We start from the raw sequence: 19,956 nt of genomic DNA, 5'->3' as shown, positions 1-19,956 counted from the left end.
CCTCTGTTTCTACTTTATTTTTGTATGTTTTTGGTACAGGATGTATTTATAGCGGAAACTTTCGAAGTTCGCACAATTTGGCAAACTCTACTGGCTGAATTTTAATCCAGTGTTTTTTAAGCATTTTTTTATTATAGATCTATTGCAAGCTTGGTTTTCATCACTCATAAAAACATAAAAATATGACGCTAATCCGATTAAATATCAACTTATTTATTTTTTTAAGCTCGACAGCATTTTTTTTGGCTCATCGTAAAGCAGCAACAAATTGTTGGATTACTTTTGTAGTGTACTCAAAATATTAGATTATATATAACAATATTAATGATTATCTTTAGCTAGTGTACATTTTTGTCGAATAATCTGAACATCAACGAAAAACTTTCAAAGTGCTTCAGAATGAAAAAGTTTTAATTATTTGGTTTACGTTGATGTTCATTTTGATGTTCCAACTAACAGTTAAATATACAGCTTAAAAAGTTTTATGTATTTCACTTGTTGTTATTAAAAACTAAAATAATTTAATAATTATGAAAAACTTTATTTTATGCAAAAGCACTCAATTAACAAAAAGTTTCAAAAAACTGGCGAATAACTGTTTCAAGCACAAATACAAAAATCTGTCGTATAAATATTTGATATGACTGATATACTTATTATATAGCTGAGAACGCTTTCAAAATTGGGCATTCCACACAAGCTGTAAATATAATTATATATTGTGAAACAGGCACTTAAAAGAAAATCCCATAGATTTCCATTACAACACATTTTTGCGTATCTAAAACAGAATTCCTCCTTGCTGTTCATCAGCTGTGATTATAATTTTTGGGGCAACATTTCGCTCAGATGGAAACATTTGGCATTTCTTGTATATACTTATATATATGAATATATATTCGTCAGTTACAGAAAGACATTCATAAGGCAAACAAACAGAGGAGGCGAGCGCGTGGCAGCTATAATATAAAATATCCACATATTTATGTATATATATATATATGTGTATTTAATGTATACACACCCACATGGCAACAGCACGTGCCGGCAGACTCACGCACCCACACAAATTTACATTTATTTAGACTTTGACATTTGAATTTTTAATGAAATTCCAAACATTTTGAACGCTCACATCTCACAAAACTGTCTTTTTATTATGCTTTCTATCGCTGCAGCTGCTGTCGACTGTCGACTGGCGGGACGGACAAGGAGGAGAAGAAGAGCAACCGAGCAGCTGAGCTGAGAACGAAGGACACTCACAATCAGTACTCAGTGCCGGCCGCTAATGAAGATGAAGTGATACCCAGTGATATCGTGTTAAAGTGGAATTAAATAGAATATAAATCGCTGGAAAAATGACTGCGATTTCTCAGCACCAGCCGAGCAGAACAAATGCAAAGTAGTTTGCCAGCAGGCAGGGACCAGGCAGGCCAACAAGGACTAGGACTAGGCACGAACAGCGTAGGCCAAGTAAAGAATTGAAACTGGTTGTAGCTGGCTGTCCAAGCAGCGAGCAGGTCCCAACCAAGCCGAGCAATTTGTAAGACGGCTCGGCAATTTCACGCATCGCGGCAAGATGGCAGGCGCTAATAAGGCGGCCAGCCACGCCCCTAACTTATATTGCCCAACAAATGTGCCCATCCTCAACTAGGTTCAAGTGCGCAGACAAGCCAAGGGCGGGCGCTTGACTCACTCACTGACTGACTGACTGACTGGCTGACTGACTGACTGAGTGAAATATTATGGCAACTTTTCAAATGGAAACGCGCCAGCGAACGAATTTAAAACAACGAGCAAAGCCGCGTCAACGGCAACGTTTTACGTACTCGGGTACAGACTCGCAGCCGCAGCTGGAGGAGGAAAAGGAGGCGGTGGTGGACCAAATAGCAGCCACGAATTGCACACGACTATGGCCAACGTGCGCCTCCACAGCACACAGCAGCAGTAGGCGCAGCAGCAGCAGCACCACCACCACCACCACCACCAGCAGCACCACCACCATCAGCACAATCGTTGACTGCAGCAGCTGCCAGCGTGCACTGATTATGCTCAGCATGTTAGTCGTTGTCATCGCTGTGATATCCGGCAATGGAGGTAAGCCAAATTAAACATGACCCACAACTAAAAGAAAATAGGCAATGTCGTCTCAAAAGTTTCTTAAAATTTGGAATGCTCTAGTCGAGAGAGCTCGACTGTAAGCTGTGAAATATCTTGAATATTAGTCTGTGCAATATTCAATATGAAAGCACATTTCTTATCCGATCTTAATGAAGTGCTCACAGCTGATCAATATTTTGTTTATTATATATTGATTGCTTATTCTTGACAGTTATCGAGAGCAGTTATCTCTCAGAACATGGCTGTCAATGCTGATCCAGAATATATATACTCTATATGGTCGGACATATTTATTTCAGCTTTTCACAAACTTCTGCACAATATTGCATATTTAATGGGAAATCATTTTTATAACTTTGTTTCTCCGAACTAAATTGAAAATATTTCATTATTATTTAGAATTAATAGCCTTGGTAAACCTGTGGATTTTTAGGCTCAAACTATCATTTATAAGTTGGTTTCTTACTTAACGATCACAAAATTCGAAAATTAAAACTTAAGCGTCAAAACTGGCATCTATTTCTTCTTATAAAAACTTGATTTGTTTAGCTATTCGATTTTTATATTTTTATGAAGACATCAGAAACATTGGAATCTTAAAAGCTTTTTTGAAATTATTGTAAATCTTAAAATATCATTGGAAATGGTTGGAAACATTCTCTTGGAACTTTAGAAAAATATTAAAAATCGAAATGAAAACTGACAAAGCTGATAAGGTGTATTTCTAGTAAGTATTTTTTCCAAGTGTGCTGTGCTTATTCTCATTTTCATTTTCCTTCTCATTCTCATCCATATTTTCATTTTCATTTTCATTCACATTCTCGTTGTCTTTTTCAGTGGCATCCTCATCAGTTTTGACAGGGCCAGCTTTTAATCAAATTTCGTGCTCCAGTTTCGCTTCGAGCCTTTCGCTAGCAAATTGCAATTGTTGCCAAAATTGATTTGACCAATTTCACTTATTGATTACGATTTTCGATATCATTCACTTCGTTGTCATGCCCAATGAGTCAGCATGAATGAAATCGGGCACTGCCAACTTGGCATTTTTCAACATTTCGTTCGTTCTCACATAATGCCTACTACTGCCGTCAGAGTTCGTCCTGAGTTTTTAGGTTAGGTAATTAATTTTGTGTGCCTGTAAAGTCTTGGGAAATCAATGTTTCAGCCAGCCCAGGCCAGGCCAAGCCAGGCCAAAACCTGGCCCGGCCCCAGTAGTTGTTGCTGGGCGTATATCAAATTCCCCAGCGATTCTCATGCCCTGATTGAGTGAGGATTTTAGCCAGTCCTGCATGACTAACTGCACTCGACTATGTCCCCCTCTCTCTCTCTCTCTCTCTCTCTCTCTCTGTGTGTGTGTGTGTGTGTGTGTGTGTGTGTGTGTAAGCGTGTAGTATGGCTTTCATTTTTCATATGCCGTGTGCTTGCTTAATGACAAGGCTGCCATTTGGGCCTTTGGCCACCTGAGCAAAGCAGATATCATCATTAGTCTTTAATGAACTGTGTAGTTAAAAAAAAAAAGCAAAATATTTGATTTGATGCTGTTTCGGAGCATCTGCTGAAATTCGATTATTTTAATTGCCATTTGTTAAGTGTTGCTGAGTAACAGTAAAAGTGACTTTATTTATGTCAAATACTTTTCCACTTTAGCCTTAGCTTGGGTGAAATATTTCTACATTTTTCTGCATATTCAATCGCGAAATGGAGACTGGTCGAAAAAGTTTTTGATGCCGCACAGAAAATGCCACAAGGAAATTGTCTGCAGATTTGTCAACTGGCAAAAGTCGGGGACCCCAATCAAAAACGAAAGTTGAAAGAACAAATATTCAAATAACACGACAGCATACGACTTCCCTCATTTAATTTAGCGCATACTTTGCACAATTTCATGTGCCAAACAAAAAGACAACAGCAATAAAAGATCCGCATCAGCACAAGCGCAATATACCTTTAAATATTTAAAGAATTTCCTTGATTTTTTTTCACTTGTTTTCTGTTTTTTGTGGGGCGGTGGGGGAGGGGAACAAACAACAAGTATTTCTAATTTTTAAGTGAATTTAAAAATTTAAAAGTTTTCGAGACGTAATTTTAGCCAAGACACAAACACACTGGCACAAATAAACCCACACGCGCACACAGAGCATATAGCACATACAGAGACCAAAAAGTTTTGACATTTCAAATGTTTCTGACTACAACAACAGCAACAAGAACAAAGTCATGTTAATAACATACGTACATAACTACAACAATCTAAACAACAGCAAAAAGAAGAAGAAGAAGAGCAAGAACAAAAACAGCAAGGAGCAGCTAAGAAAGAAGAAGCGGCAACAGGAATATGGCCTGCGGTCGGCTCTTGTTTAACGCTGACGCTGACGTTGACGTTGTCGCTGACGCTGACGTTGACGTTGACGCTAACGTCGAGAAGTCGAAACGACCCGGCATATGACTTTTGATTTCTGCAGGGCGCTTTTTAAGCAAGTACCGTTATATTGAAGCTCTTAATTTATGTGGTTGCTGCTGTTGTTTTTCATCTTGTTGTTGTTGTTGTTCTTGTTATTGTTGTCTGCTGTTGGCATTGGCCGCATTACCGTTGCGGCTACCGCATCCCAAGCAGTCAATTTATTTTAATTTCTATCCTGCGGCTCTTTATTTATCATCATGTTGTTTTGCTCCGACAGAGACAGCCTGCGCATATATCTATACACACATATTTATATATATATAAATATATATATACACACAGAAACGCACGGACAGTTGGCATTTTAGCGTTGCAGCCAACTTAGTAGCCACATTGTGTTTGCCTTGGCAATTGAACAGCGCACATGGATAGCCAACGCATACGCAAAATGCTGTTCTGGCTGTCAATACTGACTACTGCCAGGACATGCGATGTGGCTGGCCAAAACATGGCCAGGGGGCGATGGGGCAATGGCTAACAACAAGCAAGCATGCTAGATAAATTGTCTGTGTGTGCGATGAGTACAGTGAGAGAAAAATGGTGGCTTTATTAAGAAAATAAATGAAGCGAGAATTGAAAATGTATTTAATTAAAAAAGGATTTACATAAAGTGTCCACTGCACAAGCAGACCTATCGTAAGCAAGTAATTAAGTAATTAAAATTGGTACGAATGAGTTACATTATGAATGTTCCCAACATAAATGTTATAAATTAAGAAAAAGTTCGATTTACTACATTTTTTTTTAATCAAAAACTAACTTGTAATTTAAAACTGGAAGTCTTTTATATTAACTCAATATTTATTTTTGTATTTTATAAGTTCTTTTATCATATTTACGATATTTGTCAATATAAATATTATACAAAAGTCACCAGACTTATTTATTTGTATTGTTCAAATTTATATATGAAATAGATAACAAATTTGTATCTAAGCTTTTTAGCACAAACTATTTTCGCCTTGTCTTGGCTTAAGCTGAAAATCATCTAGAAATCATTATTCATTTGTGTGTTTTTTCTGAGATAGTTTAATCCTCACTTGAAGTATGTTTCGTACTACATTTTTAAGTTGACAAATACTAAATTCAAAGTTGAAATGAGCTTAAAATACTCGACTATAGAAATAGCATCTTTACAAAAACTAAGTTGAAATTGTTTTTTTTTTTTTTTTAGTTTTGTGTGAGAAATATTTTATTTTTCTGTCTGTGTGTGTAAGGGTATAAATGTGTGTGCGTGTGTGTGTGTGTGTGTGACTGACAATCTTGAGCCAACGTGCACAACATGTTTAATCTAATAAAGTCGCTGGCTGCCAACTATAAAATGGTCGCCAGCTCACAGCTCGCCCTTGCGCTATAAAAACTCTCTCTCTCTCTCTCTCTGCCTGGGCGTAATAAGCGTATCAAGTGCTCAACACACACACACACACACACACTTAAGATATAAAAATAAACACTCACGGACACATATGAGTGTGTATTTGTGTTTGTATCTCAAGCAGACGAATCGGCGTCATCCGCATCGTCCTTGCTGCTGGCTGCTGGCTGTTGGCTGCTAAGTGATGGGATAAATGGCGGTGGATAAAAATTGGTCGTAACTACGACAACAACAGCAAGGATCCAAGTGCCTTTTACTGTGCTATAGTTGTGGCAAAAACATGAAAATTTGATAAACGTAAAGCAAACAGCAAAAAAAAAACAAAAAAAACCACACACAAAAAATAATAAAACACAAAAAGCGCAAAACAAAAGTTTATGCCCCACATACGATACGCGAATACCCAACGAGTTTTTCTGTGTGTGTGTGTGTGTGTGTGTGTGTGTGTGTATGCGTAATTTGCTAATTACCTAAATGGCTGAAAGGTATTCGAGCCAAAACTAGTTCTGCGTTTGTGTGCGTTATCGATGGAAAGCAAACAATGTGCTGGGGCTCGGGTTTAAATACACAAAAGTTTAACATGTGCTCTTTTGGTCGGGGCTAAAAAGTTGAAAGCCAGTCCGGGTCTGTTATGGCCAAAATGTGAACTAATTGAACAATTATGGTAACGATATTGCATATGATGGCATCAATTTAAGTTCGTAACTTGATCTTGTTGGTGTGTGTAAAGTCATTTGCATATTGCATTTTCTAGCCATTATAAAGCAATCACTTCAAGTTATCCACTTAACCGAAATATATATACATATATATATATACATTGTTAGCATCTTTGACAATTTTGCGGGCTATGAAATGCAGTTTATTGTGATTTGGCCATTTGCCAGCTTGCTTTAGCCAAGTTAGATCTTAATGACTTTTCGACTTGGGGATTATCCAATTTTTTCACTTGCGCATAAAACCAGTTTCACTTTAATGTTGTGCACATATTTCTAGAAAGTGGCAAAACTCTCCAAGCTTCTTGAACGGAATTTTAGGCAATCTTCCAATTGTCAAAAGTCAAATTTTTCGCGTTATTGTTGTTCATATTATTTTCAGTCCAAATTAGTTTTTCGCTGGGTTTTTTTGTTTACTCTGATATATTGTGACTCCCGTCGGGATTCGACTTCAGCTGTGGAGTTTGAAAGTTAAATATATATATAAGATATTATTTGGTACCAGAATTCCATTTCCGCTCTATATACTAGAATATTGCATGGCAACTGAAATGATTTCTGCATTACGAGTGGTGAAATCAATACGGAAATGAAACCCAGAACAATTCCAAATACGAAACGGATGCAATTACAATAATGATATCCTCAAACACACACGCAATAAACGGCTGTGTGTGTGTGTGTGTGTCTGTGTGTATGTGTGCGAGAGCCATAAAAAAGGTTGGAGACAATTGCTTGGCATTTAAAATGTGTGGCATACTTTCCGGGGCAATTTAATTGCATACCGTAATGCGAATATTTGGCAAACACTCAAAATTTATGTTTTGTGTTTTATGTATTCATTGCAGTGCTTGCCGCTCAGCGGGACTCGTATAAATCAAAGGATGTGAGCAGCAGTAATAATGCCATACCAAATGAGGGCGATGCGGCTGCAGCTGCTGCTGTGAATGGTGTTCCCGGAACCGGAAGTATGAGCAGCAATACTAACATCAACGGAAACTACACAACTAGCCATGTAACAGCCACCGGCTCAATGACAACTGACATCAGCTCCAGCTCCAGCTCTAGCACTAGCTCTATTCCGAACTCTGGCTCCGGTTCGGGGGTACCAGCAACAACAACAACAACCACAATAAGTGGCATTGCCAGCGGCAGTCTGCACAAAGGCAACTCAATAGCCTCACTTGCAGCCGCATCCGGCATTAATCGCAACAGCATCGATCTGATTGACGACTCACGCAATAGTGGACCCTATTTCGATAGGAACGCTTCGAAAAATGTCACCGCGCTGCTCGGCAAAACGGCCTATTTGAATTGTCGGGTCAAGAATCTGGGCAACAAAACGGTAAGTTCGCAAAAAAAAACAAAAAAAAACAAAAAACAATAATTTAACTTGTCAAGCTTTACCCCTATAACCCAACCAAGGCAACAGTTTGTGCAATTGTTATGTCATTATGTGCCATCAAAATGTGATTTGTAATGTGTGTGTGTGTGTGTGTGTGTATAGCTGTGTGTGTGTGTGTTACAGTTTCATGTTTTTTAGCTAATTAGCACGTAAACTGCGCCCACATGGTGGCTTCGGCTAATTGTTCCGCTGCCAAAACAAAATGATTAATTATAGCGAAACAGGAAACCGATTTTACTTTATTCAACTTTTAGCGCTTCGACTTCGTCGTCGTGCTGTGCGGAAGGAAATGCCGCAAACATTTCACAACACACACACACTAGCTCTCTCTCTCTCTCTCTCTCTTTCTGAGCCTACACTTCGGGCCTAGGCTGCCAAACCTGGCAAACTATTCAAATCGACTGCTGGGACGACGCTTCCCACACAAGAGCAAAACAAACCAAGCCAAGCCAAGCCAACGAAAAAATAATACAAATATGCAAAAGCTTTCATTTTGTTATTTTGTTCAGTTTGGGTTTTTTCTTCTTTTTTTTTTTGGGTTTTAGTTTTGCAACCTGCGCCGTAGTCATTTGGTTTCCGTTACTTCCTGTGCGGCCCGTGCTTATTTTCCGATAATAATATGTTACATGTCTGCCTCACATTACTTTACCCCGCACCCCGCACCCTGCACCCGGCACCCACACTCCCATCTGTCTGTGATTAGGTGGTTAGATGGTTAGATGGCAAGTCCGTAGATGGCATAGACTCGTCTGACTCTGTTGTTTGAGTTGCGGTTTCGAAAACTAATTTGCGTGATTATTAAATTCGAGCGGCCTTTGCAAGTCTTTGTATGCTTGTGAGTGTTTGGGGGGGGCAATGGGTGGTGAAAAGTTTTCGGTTGCTGTCTTAGATAGCTTTCAACACATGCAGATGTGGGTTAGGTAAAGGTCGGTTCAGGTTTTTGGGTCAGCCTGGTCTGGCCACCCAAGCGAATGGTTGGCAACTTCATTAGATGCGTATTAGTTGGATAACTTAATCGATCATCAACAGACAAGCGACGAGTTAATTAACGCTCTTTGGATACTTTTCACCTGATTATTTATAGATTCGCACCTAGCTTCATAAAATTGGGTCAAATAATATTTTATTCCTTTCACCAGTTCAACATTTTTTCAACGGCCATAAATTTGTAATATTATCTATAAGCAGGCTAAACTTGGCATTATTCTTTTTTCTACATTTGAATACATGTTTATTGTACAATTTAATGAGGTGCATAAGAGATTTATGTTTATCCAGGCACACAATGACATCAATTTAATTTTAATTTATTTACTTATCTGATTATGTTTTTGTGATTCAGGGAAAATCATAATTACGCATGGGTAGGGAAGAGATCAGAATAGAACATTTTAAATCGAAAACATTATGTTCGATTGTTATTAGTTTAAATTTTAATAAAATAATAATAATAATATATTGAAATGATTTCATTCTATTTTAATTATCTCAAAGTCACACAGTTTTGTCGATAATTTACCAATTTCTCATAATTTTCCACACCGTTTTCCAAAGTTTCTTGAAACCATTAAGGCAAAAATCATTTGTTCGGATTGTCAGCCGAGAGTCTAATTAGCTTTCACCTTGTGGCAAGCCACAGCAGCAACCAGACCCCCAACCCAAGTCCCAACCCCAAAATCGTGAACTTTTCAACTCCATTTCCGGCCTCCCCCCACCGGCAAAGCAGCCTAATGAAGTAATACATCATTGCAGCCAAGATTTGGCAAGCGACTCGGGACAACTTAAGCCAGCCGACAGATAAAAAATCGGAGGTGTTAGCCGCCTTCTGTTTTATGTGCGCCGTCGAGTAATGATAAACAGCGAACGGATGTTTATGTTTTCTACATTATTAATGGCGTTTTTCATTAGACTCGCAGTCGGAGTCGACATTTTACGGGTGCGGCTACTGCTACTGCTACTGCTACTGCTCCTGCTCCTGTTTCTACCTCTCCTGATAACAGCATGCGAGCGGTAATGAGTTTTAAGGGGCGGGGCTTCTTTTCTTAGCCCCCCGACGCAAAACAAAGCGCTTCTGAATAATTCAAAGCCAAAATAAAGTGCACAGCTAAAGTTTAAGCGTGTAATCATTTTCGATGATATTCAGCAGTGCGACTGTGAGATGCCCTGTAAAAATAATCGCATATTATAAATGGTTTTCGAATATATCAATGACTGAGGACATTACTTTGATGTTGTAGCTTTGTTAACATCAAAACAAATCACTTAATAAGGCCTGCCAAATCGGTTCTTTGTTGAAATTTGGTTCATGTCAAATTGGCTTCATATCAAATGAAATTGGAGATATTTTTAACGATGTCTATTGCTGATGAAAGGCATATTATGCTGCTTTAAATACACCACAGCGAACCACCACTGGGTATAAAATAACAAGCGTCTAAACAAATTTTAAAGCATACTTTTCAGCGCACTGCAAATTGAGCCATAAAAACGTCAAAGATTTCTCGCTGATGTTCTTCGCCCAGCAGCCAAAAAATATTTCTATATATATATGCAATCGATACACAAATTTTACGATACTGTAAACACGCATAATACGCATAAACTTGGCGAACAGCGAGAGGTCGTCGAGTGATTTTGCTGGTTTTGGCTGAAAGGAGTCGAGTCGCGTCGAGTCGACTCGAGTCGAGTGGAGTGGAGTGGGTGATGGGAAAAACTGAAAGTAAATGTTGGTGATTGGTGGCAGCCACGCAAAGATTGGTGGCAAGCAGTGCTGAATTCAACATGAATTTTGCGTGTGTTCTAGAACTGCTCGAGCATTTGGTGTTAATTACATTAAACTTTATTCAGGCAAAACTTTAGCCTAACATTGCGTCTGTTTGCAGCACCTGGCGAAGAACATTGTCAGAGTCTGCGAGGCGCAACCATGGAGCCATTGAATTTCCGTGCAACTTCTGAGTTTCTTGTCCATTAACTTTGCCGTCACTCTTTGTTGTCAGGCAGCAGCGGCAGCATGTTGCTAAGCTGGTGTCATTGAAATTGAAAACGAAAACGAAAATGAAAATGAAAATGCACACAGCTGACGTATGACACGCGACACTGTTGGGATGGGTATGGGATGGGTATGGGATGGGGGTGGGTGTCGCTTGTCCGCACCCCTAAATCACAGTCACTTAAAAAATGTTGAGCTTAGACACGTTAACAGCAGGTGGTTGCCAAACAGGTGTGCATTAGCATGGGCGTGGCCCACCACCACCACCACCACCACCACCATCCTGTTGCCATCAATTTTGCCTCGAGGCAACAGCAAAGTTGCCGGCAGTCAAATTGATAAGGGTAGGCTGTGTTTTGTGCTCGACCCTTCTTCAGCGAGGGCGTCACATGTGTGCTTCAAAGTTTTTGATTTTCTTTAGCATAAAAGAATAACATATCAAGCATTTCACAATAAATTTGCATTTTCCAAAGACAACAAAAAAAAAACGAAAACAAACAAAAAAAAAAAGGGGGGAGAAGAGAAAGCAACCCCCTTGTTATAAAAGAAGGCCCTCTAAAGATTGCGTGTGAAATAGACTTTTTAAACTGTTTGCGCAATAAATTAAACTTAACACGCAAATTTTGTCTTGACAAATGAAATCTCTTCGTATGACTCAACTTTTGATTCGATTTTTTTCCTTTTTTTTTATATTTTTATCCAGATGTTGCTGCAGGTTTCGTGGGTGCGACATCGGGACATCCATTTGCTCACAGTCGGTCGTTATACGTACACCTCCGATCAGCGCTTTCGGGCCATACATCAACCGCAAACGGAAGACTGGATGCTACAAATCAAATATCCGCAACACCGCGATTCCGGCATCTATGAGTGCCAAGTGTCGACAACACCCCACATGAGTCACTACATTCACTTGACTGTTGTTGGTAAGTATTACGCTACACTACGCCCAAGTTAGAAGGGCACTTTTGTGGCACTCCAGAAGAAGTCAGAGTCGTCTTGGTTACCAATTCACATTGTACCAATAAATGCTTTACCAAAACTACAAGTTAGTATCGAGAGAGCTCGACTAGGAGATACCCAAAAACTTGACTTTTAAATACATAGAAAGCTTTATGTTCTTTGTGAAATTTTTTAGTGATCATAAATATGTCTGTATATAATAAAAGTGAATTGCGAGGCGATTTCTTTATGCTTGGGTCTTTCAATATTTTTAAAAACGGGTGCAGTTATCGATAAAATTAAACAAACTTGATCAGATTGTGGTATTCGAGAGAGCATTATATTTCAAATTTGCAGTTCTTATAGTCCTTCAAATGGGCTCGTTGATAGAGACGAACAGCTGAACATGGTTCAAAAAAATATCCTTAACGGGGCTTCCTTGTTTAAGACCTTAAGCTTCCTTATCCCTTCTCACATTTTGAACGGGTTCATTGCATAAAAAATAAGTGTGAGAACAATTTAATTTGAAAATGTGCTGAGAATTTAATTTAATTAGTTTAATGTAGAATAAAACTTTCAAATATAAACAATAAATAAATTAATTACCAACTTAAAAGGAATATATATATATGAATATATTTACAAAAATGCGGACATGTTAATTGGGCACGTGAATATTTCAAATACAAATATCAAAAGACTAATTTGATTAACAAATTGATTATTTAGATGGCAAATTATCAATAACATTTGATGTGTGGCAAAGCGTGGTAATTCAATTAAAAACATCTGCTAATCAAACAGATCACATAATAAGTTTGTAATAAATTTGAAATATGTTGTGGATGACATTCCGAATTCCTAAAGTGCGTTTATCGATAGGTCAAGTTTAATAATTGATGGGGCCAATCTTAAGTTATTGTTAAAGATAATTCAATTGACCTGAGCAGGTTTGAAATAGTTTGAAATTAAATGGTGTCTGTTTAGAGTTTGTCTGATAATCGACCTGTGCCAAATTAGGTATCCAGTTAAGCTTTGTTGCTGTTAAAGTTTCGATATAAATTAAGAAAAACAATTTTCTGACCTAATATTTCAATGACGCTGATAAAGTTTACATAAAATTAATGTTTGAGTAAACTTTTTGCACTTGTTGCTATGGCAAGCGCTGGAGAGGTGCGCAAAAGATGGTGATAGGGGGAGGGGAGGAATTGGGGAAAACGAGCACTTCCATTTCATGGAAATTTCAATGAAAATCTTTTGAAAATGTTGCGCATTTAAATTACACTTGTATTTCTAATGAGGCGGCTCGAGCCAGCTCCAAAAATTTGTATTTACCTAATTGCCATTTCATTTGAGCTAAATCTACGTACCGAAGTGCCCTAGACGGGGTAGGTAATTTAATTGAAAGAGGCCTAAAAATATTTACAGCACAAGCTCAAATGAGCAGTTTGAGGGTTGTCTACAAAAATAGGCTATAATCGTTTTGTTGGACTAAGCTAAAAGATATTCAAGTAATTACAATGATGCAACTTGTTTGTTTGTTTGTTCGTTGTTTTATTTTTATCTTGCAGAGCCCTCAACGGAAATTATCGGCGCACCAGATTTGTATATAGAAAGCGGTTCGACTATAAATCTCACCTGTGTCATACTCAATTCACCGGAGCCGCCGGCCTATATCTTTTGGAATCACAACAACGCTGTAAGTGTAAGGTGCTTTTTTTTAAACGTAATTTTCCATTTTTTTTTTGGATTTTTTTATTGTTGTTTTTTTTGGGCTTTTGTCAATTTCGACAGGCAATTACTTTGGGGTATCATTATGGCGCTGGCTATAAATGATGAGGGATCTGAAGCGCTGCTTCAATTTAGTAACTTTTAAATTAGCTTTGCAATGGCAAAAACTGTGCAACTCTTTCGGTTTTTCTTTTTTTTCGGCACCCCTCTTTTATTTTGTGTTTCTATTTTGTTGACTGCAAGAAAATGCCATTTAAGCACTATGCCAGGGGAGGGAGCCCAAAAGGAAAGAAAAAAAAACCCGTTGAGGCAAGGGTTTTAAATGGATTTTGGTTTGGCTTCCAGTGCCGCTTCCGTTGCTCCCGCAGCTCCTCCAGTGCTCATCCAGCTGTTGTTGTTGTTGTTGTTGTTGTTGGTGTTGTCAGTGGCATCCCTGCGGCTGTTAAAGCCACGTTTTAGTTTTCCATTTTAGGTGTTTTACTTCAGTTCATGCTTTGGGACTTTAGTCACGGCCATGTTTTAGCTTATTGTATTGGGAATATGTAAGGGTTGCTGTTGCTCACAGCCCTTCTATTATTATGTATTTTCTATAGAGCATAGAATGCTTTTAAGAAGGGTTGAGTGGGAGTGGGAACGGAGGAGGGACAGTGGGCGTGAGAGTGGGTGTGGTCGCAAGTTGCCATTAGTGCCAGTTTTGCCATGAACAGATTTAATTTTATTGTTTTGCTTTTGTTCGCCTATCTTTCTTTCTTTCTCGCTTTTTCTTTTTTTTGTCCATGCATATATAAATTTGGCTGTTGTAGCACGCTCAAAAGTTTTTAATTTTCCAGTGGCGTGCAACAGTGCGTATGCGTAATCTGCGCACAAAACAATTTTATGGCTTAGAAAATGAATGTCGCATAAAAACTAATTTGATGCGACTACGTCCATGCGGCATTGTAAATGTTATTCGCATACAAATTGGCCATGTTTATTACTCGCGCTCCTCTCAGTCTCTCTCTCTCTCTCTCTCTCAGTCTCTCTCAGTCTGTCTCGTTGCTCCTCTTTTTTTTTATGTGTGTACATAAATGGTCAAGTACTTTGGCTTACTCTGCAATTGTCGGGGCTCGCGCTCGCTCTGCCTCTGTCTCTGTCTCTTTGCAGATAATCAACTATGATTCGCCACGGGGCGGCGTCTCGGTTGTTACCAACAAAGGTGACACGACGACATCGTTCCTGCTGATTAAATCAGCGCGTCCATCGGACTCCGGGCACTATCAATGTAATCCATCAAATGCAAAGCCCAAAAGCGTAACGGTACATGTGCTGAATGGTAAGTAAAATCAACGACAACACAACCAACACACACACACACACACACACAACCAACACTTCCACATAAATACCAAAAAAAAAAAAACTGTTAAAGCATTTATTGCCACACCGAAGTTGCGAATACCCTTAGCAGAGAAAGTGTTTAATATTAAGTGCTTTTATACCTTCAAAAACTATACGAAAATCTGCTCAATTTTAGAAAATTGCCACTTATCTTCTTATTCAGAAAGTATATTTCTTAAACGGTGGGTTGTGTTTTTCTAGTAACCTGGATGTTTCTAAATTTTTATTAGAAAATAATAGCAGAATTGCCATGGCGTTTTTTTATATACACACACAGAATTCTTATATTTATTTATTTGGAGCTTGTATTATTATTAGTCATTAGTATTTTAAAATTTCAACTGAAGCGAGATGGGTGACTTCCCACCGATCTAGTCAGCGATTAGTTAAACTATCTAAACTATATCTAAGCTATGAGTCGAGAAAGTAAATTTTATTATTAATTATAACATTTTAGAAATGATTTTTCGCTGAAAATTTGAGCTTAGAAATATTTTCTATTATTAAAATATATACTTCATTCAAATTATTCGAAATTTTCATTATTTTTAATTAGTTATTTCTAAAAATAAGAAAATATTTCTAGCTTTCGGGGCGATTTTCTAAAATTCAGAGCGCTTTTCTCAAAATTGAAATTGTTCCTTAACAAATTTTGAATATTTTTTTTTTGTAAGTGCAATAATATCGATGTATAAAATTAATTATATAATCATTTTAGTTTGTAAAACAAAATATGTTAATAGCAAAGTAGTTTATTAAGTTCTTCAACCGAAAAAAAGGTTCGAGTTTGCATGCAGATTAAAGATTAAAGATTAAAGATAACCTATGCATTTGCTACGCAAAAGTTGTGATAAAGTTTAAATACCCTGATAATAATTTTGAATGCTCAAAAAGTAAACGCAGAGTACAATGGACCAAGGCGAAAGTTTGCCGTGATGGACAGAAATATATACATAAATGGCCAGAGACTGTCTGACTGACTACATTGTGGGTAGATGAATGAGAAGATGCAGAAGAAGAAAAAGTGGAAGAAGTGGTTGAAGAATGCATGAAAAGTGTTGAAGTAAAGCATGCTAATGAAGAAGACAAAAGGGTTGGGCCAACAGAGGCAGAGCATTGTGGCTAATGCGGGTTTATGAATGCTTTGTGGCTGGCAACTGAATGCCAGAATTGCGTGGAATGATGAATGGAATCAAGAGTTGCTTGGCGGGAATTTAAAGAGATGCTCAGTCGGTTGAAGAGTACTGCAAAAGATTAGTCAGAACTTCAGTTAATAATTGTATGAGAAATGCACTGAACTGAAAATGCTTTGCCAAGGAATCCCTTTGAGCCAACTCGGAATAGTTGTTAAGAAGTGTGCCGTAAGAATTGAGTTGGGCGCACAACTTGTGCTCAGTTTAAACACGTTTATGTTCTTCTATAATAAATGATGATTTTTAAATGCTCACTCAAAGTGTAGTCTGCCGTCCAGCGAGAAATGAATGATAAATACAAAGCTGGACACATACAATGTGTAGCTTAATTCCAAAAGAATTGAAAACCGTTAATGGCTTCCGACCGATCTGAGAGCTCAAGTCGTATTTGGGCAGCCATAGAAATGCAGCTACAGGTAACACAAGCACTGACACCAAATAAACCAGGCCAAAAAGGTGCTGAGTGGAAGCACTAAAGCGTGCCACTTGAGGTGGAAGTAACTCGACTAAAGACACGCATTTGAAGCGACTGCTGAAAATAGCCAGCGAGTGAAGTTCATGTTGGCAAAGTGTTTAAGAAAATAGTATGAATCAATAAATAGAAAAAGTGTGAAAAACCCAGCGCAAATATCGATTAGAAAGTAGCTGTTAACTGTGGGGTGTGTTGCCAAGACAGCAAATGGTGTGGAAATATGCTAATTGGGCGCTGCTATAGATGGCTGCAGAAGAGGGGAGGGGGGGCGACAAACTTATAATATCTGCTATATATATTCAATATACTTTGTGCTAACTGCAAAAAGCGTTGCATGAAAATTAAAAATACAGTTTTCCCCCGCACTTACCTCAAAAATGGTGTGCACAGCAGTAATCATTATAACAAACAAAGCAACTTACAGCACTCTAAACCCCCTCCAACCCCCTCCATACTACCACACGAACCCCCTGCAGAAGTTTTCTTTTTTGTTTTCGCTGTTGGAAATGCTGCGACATTTTCCGCGCACGTGTTTGGGCACGGAATGGTGGCTTGCACTTGGTAAAGGAGCGCGCGTGGCCCATGAAAATTATGTTTATGTTACGCTTGGTCTACAGCAGCCCCACCTCAACCACATACCCCATCTACCCCGCCACTACCCCCATCCTACTTTACCATTTTGCCTAGCTTGACTTTATGCTGCATGCCACTTCCTTTGCGACTTTCACTAATGTCAAGTTGTCGTCGTCGTCGTCGTCGTCGTCGTTGTCATTGTCGCAACGGTGTCTGCTAGATAATGTCACAACGTTGGCACCACACACACACACACACACACACACACACACATTGCGATGAGGGTGTACTCATCCTTGTTACCATATTGTGCATGCAATGCGCGTTGTTTCCGTTAACTGCTTTGGCACACTTGTTTCTGATTATTATTATGTTTTGTCCGTTTTGTGTTGCTACTTTGCATTGTTGTTGACGCAACATTTTGTTTTGTTGTTATTTTTATTATTATATGCCAACAGCAGTCAACATTGTGTTGATTTTCTAGTAGTTCGGCTTTTGTTTTCGCCGTGTTTCACTCTCAATGACAGGCGGCTTCTGTTTGCCTCTCGTTCTTCTCTCTCTCATTTCTTTTTCTTTACTGATTTTTTCTTCTTTTTTTTTCATTATTTGGCTTTTATTGTTTATTGCTCGAGCGACATGCAAGCCCGGGGAAAAAGAGAATCCGAGACGCCCAAATACAATATAAATTCCTGGACGTGTTTGTCTGTTCATTCGTTTGTTTGTGTATTTATTTGTTTGTTTGGCTTGCCGCATCAACATCAGCTGCGTCGGGCTCATGGACTCGCCACCACTTTCCACTTTCCATCACACACAGTGGAATACTTTTGAGCCACGTTTTAAAATTGTTTAATCAGTTAACCAATCAGTTGTATATATTAAAAGAAGTACTGAGTAGTTAGAAAACCAACATTTTTTATATACACATTTTCTAAAATAGATTTTTACTTAGCTATTTTGGATATACTAAAACATGTATAGTAAATATTTAAATATATATTTAATCAATAACTATTCATCATTTTTGGATTTATATATAATTGTTATGATGCATAAATAAGTTATATCTACTTAAGTCATACACAAGCCAGTTGTCAGTTTGCCCCACTGTACTCACTTGATGCCGCAGCTGCAGTTGTTGCCGTTGCAGCTTCGTCATGGATGCCACTTGTCTCTGGTAACAAGTTCCGTGTTTTCCTGTATTTATGCGATGTTTTTCTTCCCCCCAACAACTGTGCATTTTCCTTTGTATACCATGAATATATACACACATATATAGTATACATTTGTGTCTCATGTGCCTGTTTGACTTTTGCAACCCATTTTATGACATTTTTCGAGTATTTTCCGTTTGAAGTTGTTATGTTATTTGATGTTTGTTGGTTTTTGTGGGTTGCAGAACAACTTTCACTTTGTAGTTGCACTTTTGTTCGAGCTGGTAATACAGTTAGTATTTTAGTCGGATTAAATACGAATTGTGACTCAATGTCTATGATAATCAGCTCCGCATTGACTTATTAACACATATATTAACAAGCTTCTAAGTAAATGGAACTCAACACAAACAAGCATCTACTTCAAGTGAAATATATCACAAGGACACGCACTGAATACACACACACACACACACACAGACACAATATATATATACATAAATATACATATTTTAACTGTTTTCGTTTCAACCAATATCTGAGTATGAGAACAGCAATAAAGATGTAAATTAAACAGGTGTTTCTCATTCCGTTTCCAGGGGAGTTCCCAGCAGCAATGCAGCACGCGGCACCAGCCCATCCTCCCATGTCTCCGCATCGCTATCTCTTAGTGTACCTGTTTGTGTGCTTCTCCAGTTTGGCATTTGTCAGGCACTCCATGCGGCCCTCAGCGGTGCAGCCGCGGCAGCGACGTCGACGCTGCAGTTTCGACTTGCCACAACCAGAGGGGGCAGCAGCAACAGCAACAGCAGCAGCAGCAGCAGCAGCAGTAGCAGTTGCAGATACATCCTCGAATGTATTTTAAGTCTGCTGTCCTCGCTGCTCAGTGTCGCATGGCATTGGCGAGGGCGTGGCCCACATCAACAACAGCAACAACAACTTGAGCAATCAGCAACAGCAGCTGCAACAGCAAACCCAACAACAACAACAACAACTGCAGCAGTGACGTTTAGGCAAGTATATGAGGCGGACATAAGGTGAGCATCCCCTCAAAAAATAAATCGAAAATAGACAACACAAACAAAAAGAAAAAAAAAAGAATAAGAAAAAAGAAAAAAGAAACCCACTCTTAGAATCTAGACTAATATAAATACACTTAAATGATAAATGATCTTAGAGTAACTTTCTCACACTCACACTCACAAACACACACACACACACATACACACACACACACAGAAGAAACACGACTACATACATAAGCTGTAACTATTTAATAGTAACTAATATGTATAATCTATTGGCTATTGTGTTTTTCTATGAATCCGTGACGTATACGTAATAATTAGCCCAATAAAAAAAGATAAAAATACGAGAGAACAGAGCCAAGTTGTCGCCTTTTTTAAGTACAACTTTGTATGATATCGTTTGATCTGTTCTGTTGCACTAC

The 19,956-nt window shown here is 38.4% G+C and overlaps 1 protein-coding gene across 1 annotated transcript; it reads left to right on the top strand.

The window, feature by feature from the left end:
* The first annotated feature begins 2,019 nt into the window (after nucleotides 1-2,019).
* On the top strand, nucleotides 2,020-19,434 carry LOC6563053. The gene is made up of 6 exons (XM_032737578.2): nucleotides 2,020-2,097; nucleotides 7,522-8,018; nucleotides 11,771-11,993; nucleotides 13,581-13,708; nucleotides 14,884-15,052; nucleotides 19,106-19,434. The coding sequence occupies exons 1-6, from the start codon at nucleotides 2,049-2,051 to the stop codon at nucleotides 19,369-19,371; spliced, it is 1,332 nt and encodes a 443-aa protein (XP_032593469.1). The 5' UTR covers nucleotides 2,020-2,048; the 3' UTR covers nucleotides 19,372-19,434.
* Nucleotides 19,435-19,956: the final 522 nt, after the last annotated feature.

This window comes from Drosophila grimshawi, unplaced genomic scaffold (assembly GCF_018153295.1).
Source record: "Drosophila grimshawi isolate 15287-2541.00 unplaced genomic scaffold, ASM1815329v1 contig_311, whole genome shotgun sequence".
Lineage (NCBI taxonomy): Eukaryota > Metazoa > Arthropoda > Insecta > Diptera > Drosophilidae > Drosophila > Drosophila grimshawi.
This window is presented reverse-complemented; position numbering and strand designations above follow the sequence as displayed.